This window comes from Diceros bicornis, chromosome 11 (assembly GCF_020826845.1).
Source record: "Diceros bicornis minor isolate mBicDic1 chromosome 11, mDicBic1.mat.cur, whole genome shotgun sequence".
Lineage (NCBI taxonomy): Eukaryota > Metazoa > Chordata > Mammalia > Perissodactyla > Rhinocerotidae > Diceros > Diceros bicornis.
Window position 1 is genome coordinate 59,855,467 of NC_080750.1, and position 6,957 is coordinate 59,862,423.

General features: G+C 43.3%; 1 protein-coding gene across 2 annotated transcripts; it reads right to left on the minus strand.

Moving 5' to 3' along the window:
* Window positions 1-3,245: 3,245 nt before the first annotated feature.
* Window positions 3,246-5,835, minus strand: HMGB2 (high mobility group box 2). Of its 2 annotated transcripts, none has more exons than XM_058550362.1 (5): window positions 5,760-5,835; window positions 5,046-5,215; window positions 4,623-4,768; window positions 4,375-4,549; window positions 3,246-3,792 (listed from the first exon to the last, which is right to left on the minus strand). In XM_058550362.1, the coding sequence occupies exons 2-5, from the start codon at window positions 5,193-5,195 to the stop codon at window positions 3,631-3,633; spliced, it is 633 nt and encodes a 210-aa protein (XP_058406345.1). In that variant the 5' UTR covers window positions 5,196-5,215; window positions 5,760-5,835; the 3' UTR covers window positions 3,246-3,630. The 2 variants fall into 2 exon arrangements, with proteins under 2 accessions (XP_058406345.1, XP_058406346.1); XM_058550363.1 differs by having other exon boundaries at window positions 5,734-5,814.
* Window positions 5,836-6,957: the final 1,122 nt, after the last annotated feature.

Here is a 6,957-nt window from a genome sequence, read left to right on the forward strand (position 1 = left end):
GAACAAAAAATTCACTGCAGTTATTGAGCTCTGTTGAATGCTCCTCGCTTCATCACATCCAGCCCTTTTCCGTCTACTCTCTATAGGTCTTTGCATTTCCTGTCAACATCCTACCTTTCTCTAAAAATGTCAGAGTCTCCAATACGAATCACATGAGAACTACTGCAAAAATGGCTTATTTCTAAAGAGATGTGTTTTGTTTTAAAAGGACTGGATGCTATGCAGTGACACAGCTTCTTTAGCTTTCTTCTTGCTATTCCAAGAAATAAAATCATTACTGCTTTGTAAAACATTTTTAGTGGCACATGTAGTAACAAAGTCAGGTTTAAGATAATGCTGTATTTGTACTATTCTAAGTCAAGCTTATGATTTACTACTTACAGTAAATGATGCTGTTAAAAAGGCTTACAAAAAGGCATACTGCCATCTATTAAGCAAGTTTGCAAGTGACTGCTCTGATATGTAACGGACCTTAGGATCTTCTAACCCAGCACCTTGCTTTTGTAGATTAAAAGCCAAAAGTAGTGGCTGCCAACTGGAAAGAAATAAATTTGATCCCTACCTCAGTCCTTGGACCAAAATAAATTCCAGAAGGATCAAAAAATTAATAATTTTAAAAAGAAAACTTTCATAATCTTTGAGTGGGCAAGGCCTCCCAAAGCCACTAAATTAATAGATTTGCCTACATAAAAATAAATCTTCGCACAAAAAAGGCATCAAGACAAATGACAAAGAGAAAAATATTTACAATGCATGATATAAAGGGTCATTTTCCTTAATTCCCACAAATTACTAATAAAAAGACCAATGAGACAGAAAACCACAGGAAACACAATGGCTCCTATACATAAAAATGTTAAACTCATAATAGGATGAACCATTTTTTATATATCAGAATAGGAAAGACTAAGAAGGTTGAGAACTATTATGTTGCTGAGATGAGCAAATACACACTCTAAAACATTCATCACTGTGGAGTATATACTAGTACAACTTATATTGAGAGCAATTTTGGCAGCTTCATTAAATTAACAAACACAAGAACAGTTTCCAGCATATACCAAGTACAGGTTTTAGCTATTATAATTAGCAAACTTTAAAATGTACAAAATTTTAAATGCTTTTTATAGGACTTTTTGAAGTTACATACAAGGATATTCACAGCAACATGATTTTTAGAGCAAAAAAAAATACAAACAACATAACTTTCTTTAGGGAACTGGTTAAACTATGATCTATCCAATGGGATACTATGCAGATAGCTATTTAAATAAATGTGGCAGCTCTGTTGTACTGAGAGAACAATTTCTAAAATGATGAGAATAAGGGGCAGAACTATATATTGTTTCCATTTGTGTAATATCAATATATATACACAGACATGTATGATTATTTATCCTTAAGTCTCTCTGGAAGGATAAATTACTGCATTATTGGGGTTGCCTCCTGGGAGAACCAGGTAGCTGTGAATCACATAAGGATATAAACTATATACTGCATAGCCCTTTTACATTTGCACCAGTAAGATAGGACTTTTTAAAAGAAAAAAACGGGGGTTTTCATAAATATACCCCTAAGTACTGGCTGGTCTGGGATAGAACCTAATTCTTACCCCTATTTCAGTATTTTCAACACACCCACTCCTTGAAGTCACCTAGTCTTGAAAACTTACTGGTCTTTTTTCAGAGGGATTTGAAATTTTGATCTACATTTACAAAATATCAAACATGAGGACTCAAATCCTGAGCTTTTTCTGGAACAGCACTTGATTAAAACAAAGAATGAGTTGTTCTTAGCTTAGAAACTTATATAAAGAACAGAAGGAAAGCAGTCACAAACTCCCAAAAAGGTGACAAGGAACCTGATAGGTCTGCCTCATGGGTCTAATTGATAGATTTAGAAATCCTTATGGAAACAGACCTTTACTCCATTTCAGGTTTAGAAACTCCTACTCAACATCTCTTCTACGCACTAGGTACTCTTTTAAATATTTTATAACATTCTCATTTAATCACTAACAGTGAAGAAGGTATTGACCCCATATTACAAATGGGGTGAAATAAGCTCAACAGTACAGTTCATGCAGCTAGTATTTAGTAGAGCTGGGGAACTGGGATCCAGACCTAGGTATGTCTCTAAAATACACTAACCTCCAATTTTTTAGTGTTAAGTCACCTAACACCATAAAATATTTTTTAAAATACAAAATTAGTTTTCATTTTATGATCAGCAAAAGCCCCAAATTTAAATGTGTAACCTATTAGGATATGATTAATAGAAGGCAATCATGAAGAGGTTTGAAGATTTTGAGTCCATTTGCTCTGGTAATTATGCTAATTCCTCACTTCCATTTAACAAAACTTTGGTTAGTATTTCCTGTTTAAGAAATGAAATAATCCTCACCAAATATTTATCCCAAATATGGCATAAGATAGACAACCAAAGCTCCCATGGTTAGGTAATAAGAATTTTGGCAACCATTTTAAAACTGGATGGATAACCAAGATTGTCAGCTTTAACTAAGAAACTACCAACAAATAGGTTTCTTCTGTAATCATTTAGCCAACAGATGGTCAACTTTCACTAATAACCTGATAACCATTTGCAAGTTATCTTAATTCAAATACAAGCAACTGCTTCCTCAAATGAGCATTTCTCAAATAACCGCTTTCCCCTGTATAAATCCTAGTGAAATTTAGTCAAATCATGGGAAATCAAAATAATCATCTCAAATGCTTTCTTAGGTAAGTTACACATAATTCTAAAGCTTAAGACCATACTGATTTTTAAGATTTTACTCAAAATTCATTCTGGCATTCTACCTTTAACTAGTTCATTATCAACAAAAACTTAACTTTCTTACTAATGATGTTTAAAAGTTTATCTCTTTTAGACATAAACTGCCTCATATTAAAGACAAAGTTTCCCTCAAAATAGTGGCAGTTAAAAAAAGGAGAGAGACCTAAGTTAGCTAATAAGGGAACAGAAATATCAAGAACAAAACTTACTCATTTTGTGAAACTGCATAAATTTTTAAAGTTCATTAAATTCCAGATCTGATTTTTAAAGAACACTTTGCAAATATGAATATGGGCATGTCTGACTTTCTTTTAACCAAACATTTTACTAAATCAACTGTGTCTAAGAACTATTAGGCAGAAATACAAAGAGTTGACACAGTTCCAGACCATAAGTGGTTTTTAAAGTGAAAGTTAACTTAGCATATAAGACAAAGACAACAGAAATAATATACATAATTTTATTACAAAATTTTTTTTAAAAAAACAAAATGCAACATTCTAAAAAAACTCAAAATTTACTATTGATACTAATTCCTACAAGTCTGCTGTGCTACCATACACAAGTCAAGAAATTAAAGAAACCATTAAATATTTAGAAACATTCAACATCAGAAACTTTAAAATCTAACTGTATGTAGTAGCCCCTCAAAAAGCTACAACCTGAACTTTTAAAAAAGTATTTTCTCTACAAAGAATCTTATCAGCTATACAAAAATCTGTACAGTTTTTATACTGAAGCTAATATTGAGCTGCACTTGAATTCACATTCTTAGCAAAAATAATTGCCTGAGCACACACGCACACCCCACACACATTACAGGATAGCCATTTATTCTTCATCCTCTTCCTCTTCCTCATCATCTTCATCTTCTTCCTCCTCTTCCTCCTCCTCCTCATCTTCTGGTTCATTCTTCTTCTTTGAACCTGTTGGCCTGCCAGGGCCCTTCTTTCCCACTTCACTTTTGCCCTTGGCACGATATGCGGCAATATCCTGAAATATTGTCAAAGAAATAAAATCAGCATCCGGAGTCATTACTCAACTGTGAAAACCACTAAGTTGTAAACAATCTAAGATTATTGACCAATAACCCTGGTGACAGTTTAGAAAGGTATTCAGAGTCTGAGTTGAGAGCATTTGTTCCCTCCAGGCGTTAGAAAGCTAATGATGCAAAATGATGGAGTCCTATGAGATCAGTGTCAGTACTCTCACTACCAATATCTGTTTACCCCACACAGCCCACCCCCTAACTTTACATTTTAGATATATCTACATAAAATACATTGGCCCTCTGTTGTTTCAAACCAAGAGACCTATGTAACTACAAATGAGAGTCTATATGCAGAACTCTACCAGGGCTACAAACACTGGTTTCAGTCAAATGAAAGGAGGTTCAAATAGCTTGTGTTGCTTAAGTGTACAATTCTCCTTACGCCTTTTCAAAACATAGGTGACAACCATTAAAACAAGACTATCTAAACTTCCCAACTCTCTACAGTTTATGCCTATTTCTAACATATTTAGAAAATATCTACCTAATATTAACCTTGGCTTTAAAACAGTAAGACAATCTACCTTTTCATATTTCTCCTTTAGCTTAGCTGCTTTCTGTTCATATGGTTGTTTATCTTTGGCTGACTGTTCAGACCACATTTCACCCAATTTTTTTGCAGTATCCCCAATGGATAAGCCGGGGTGTTCACTTTTGATCTTTGGGCGATGTTCAGAGCAAAACAGGAAGAAGGCAGACCTGAAAGGAAGCAACAGAGTTAAATAAACTGAAAAATCAAGAGGCGATTTGATGGATTTAAAAATAAACTCACGGAGGCCTTTTAGGAGCATTGGGATCTTTCTTCTTTCCTTTCTTATCACCTTTGGGAGGAACATAATTTTTCATCTCCCTGTCATAGCGAGCTTTGTCACTTTTTGCCATATCTTCAAATTTTGACTTTTCCTTTGCAGACATGGTCTATGGGCACGAAAGAAGTAAAGACACAGCAAAATTGTAAGCTATACACGTTCAAGAGAGATCAAGCTCATCTTCAAGAGTCACATTTTCCTTGGTTTACAGCACTTTTCTGGAGTAATCTTAAACAAAAACCTAAAGGAGCCTGCCTAAAACTCCAAGTAAAATATTTGGGCGACTCATCAAGGTAGGAAAGTTGAAGGTTGTAAGTTAACTCCCTGCTTGAAGTCTTGGCCAAAAAACAAATCTGAAGACCCTCAGCCCTGAATTCTTGCCTCACCTTCCATCTCTCCGAACACTTCTTGGAGAATTCGGCGAAGTTGACGGAGGAGTCCGGGTGCTTCTTCTTGTGCTCCTCCCGGCAGGTCTGCACGAAGAAGGCGTACGAGGACATCTTGCCCCTCGGCTTGTTGGGGTCTCCCTTACCCATGGTGACGGAGCGGCGTCCACCTAGCGGGGAAGCCGGGGGCGGGCGCGACGGCGCTCAGCTTCCCGCCCAAACGCTCCCCCCGCCCCCGCGGCGGCCGCCAGCGCCCGGCGCCCCCGCCAGCCCGCCCCGGGCGGCCGCCGCGGCGCCGCCCCCGCGCACACGCCCTCCGCCCCGCGCGCCGCACGCGGGCCGGCCCAGGCCCTCCCGTAGGCCGCGACGCCGCCGCCCGCCCTGCCCCGGGCCCGGCCGAGGCCGGGAACGCCGCCCTCCGCACCCGCTCCTGACAGAAACGTCCCCGGCTTCCACGGCGCGAGCCCCACTTAGAGTTGTCGCCTCGCAACCGACATTCAAAAAGCTACTGGAACCGGGCCGGGCGAGCTTCCCGCCCTCCCGCCTGCCCCGACCGCCCGCCCCCCACAGCCCCCGGCCCTCACCGGCCCGCACCCCAGATTCCGCCCACCGACTCGAACCCCGAGAGCCACAGCGCCCAGTCCGGCTAGAAGGCTAGGAGGGAAGGGGGAACAGCAGGCCCACGAACCCGAGAGGGTCGAAGGGGATTCTTGCCTGGTGGTAGCTTTTCCTCAGAGTCCCACGGAGCGGCCGGACCCGACAGAGACGCTTCCTTCCAAGGGCTCCGGCGTGAACTGGTTTCTCGCTAACGCAATCCTCAGCCTCTTGTTTTGCAGAGTTCTCCGCGCCACGGCAACTTGACGAGCCGGGCCACAGGCCACACCCCGCCTCTCTGATTGGCTCTGGTGGCTATTCAAACTCAGAGAGGCCCCGCCCCCTCTCCACGGAGGCCTCCGATTGGTCGGTATCTCGCCAGGCCCGTCCCCTCGGCCCCAGCCTAGCAGGTTCGGTGGGTCGCCCAGGTCGTTAACTCCCAGACCCGTTAGAACCGGTCAGGAGAGGAATGCACTGCTCGATCCTGATTGGCGGTGGGAAAAGGGTTTGAAAAATGGCGGGCCCAACGCTGACTGGCTAGGGTGGTAAACGGGGGGAGTGGTTGGCCCGAAAGGGAAAGCCCCGCCAGATTTAAAAATACCAAAACGAGAGACTGGGGGTTGTTCTCAAGGGGTTGGCGGCGGCGGCTCGGTTTCCTGGCGCTAAGGTAACAGAAGCAGTCTGCTCTGCCCCTTCTCCGCCCACAGTCCAGGTCCTCTCTCTCCTCCGCCCCAGCTCGCCCCGCAGCGTTGTCTCCCCCTGGGGGCTGTGGCCGCCCTGCCCCGTCCAAAGAATAACAAACGGGCAGAGGCTGAGGAGCTTGCCCTACGGACCGACAGCTCAGCTCCGCCCGTGGTCGCTGAGGCCGGGGTAGAACCTAAGGAAGACAGAGGTGGCGGGGACCCTGGGAAAGGGCGCGGGAGGGCAGCCGTTCGCGCCTCTCCTGGGGTGTTACAAAACGACCTTAAAGTAAGGCGCTTCCCGCCGGCGGAGTTTCCCTCAGAAGGTCCCTCCCCGCTCCCTTCCCCCTTTGTCTCGGTGTCAAATACAGAGAGGTAAACAAGGGCGCCCTCCGGTCCGGAAGGGGAGGAGGCGGGCGGCGTCTCCGTTGGCCCCGCCCCCTTCATCCGGGTCCGATTCCGGCTGCGCTCGCCTGGCCCGACCCCGGGCACACTCAGCCGAGCGCCGGGCGGAGAGGTCGGACCCCGGGTGGCAGCCCCACAGCTGGCCTCGCTGTCAGCTCGATAGTCACTGCCTCGTCCCTATAATGTGATAGTTTTTAAAAAAAACTTTTCAATATCAAAGATCCCTTTTGAGA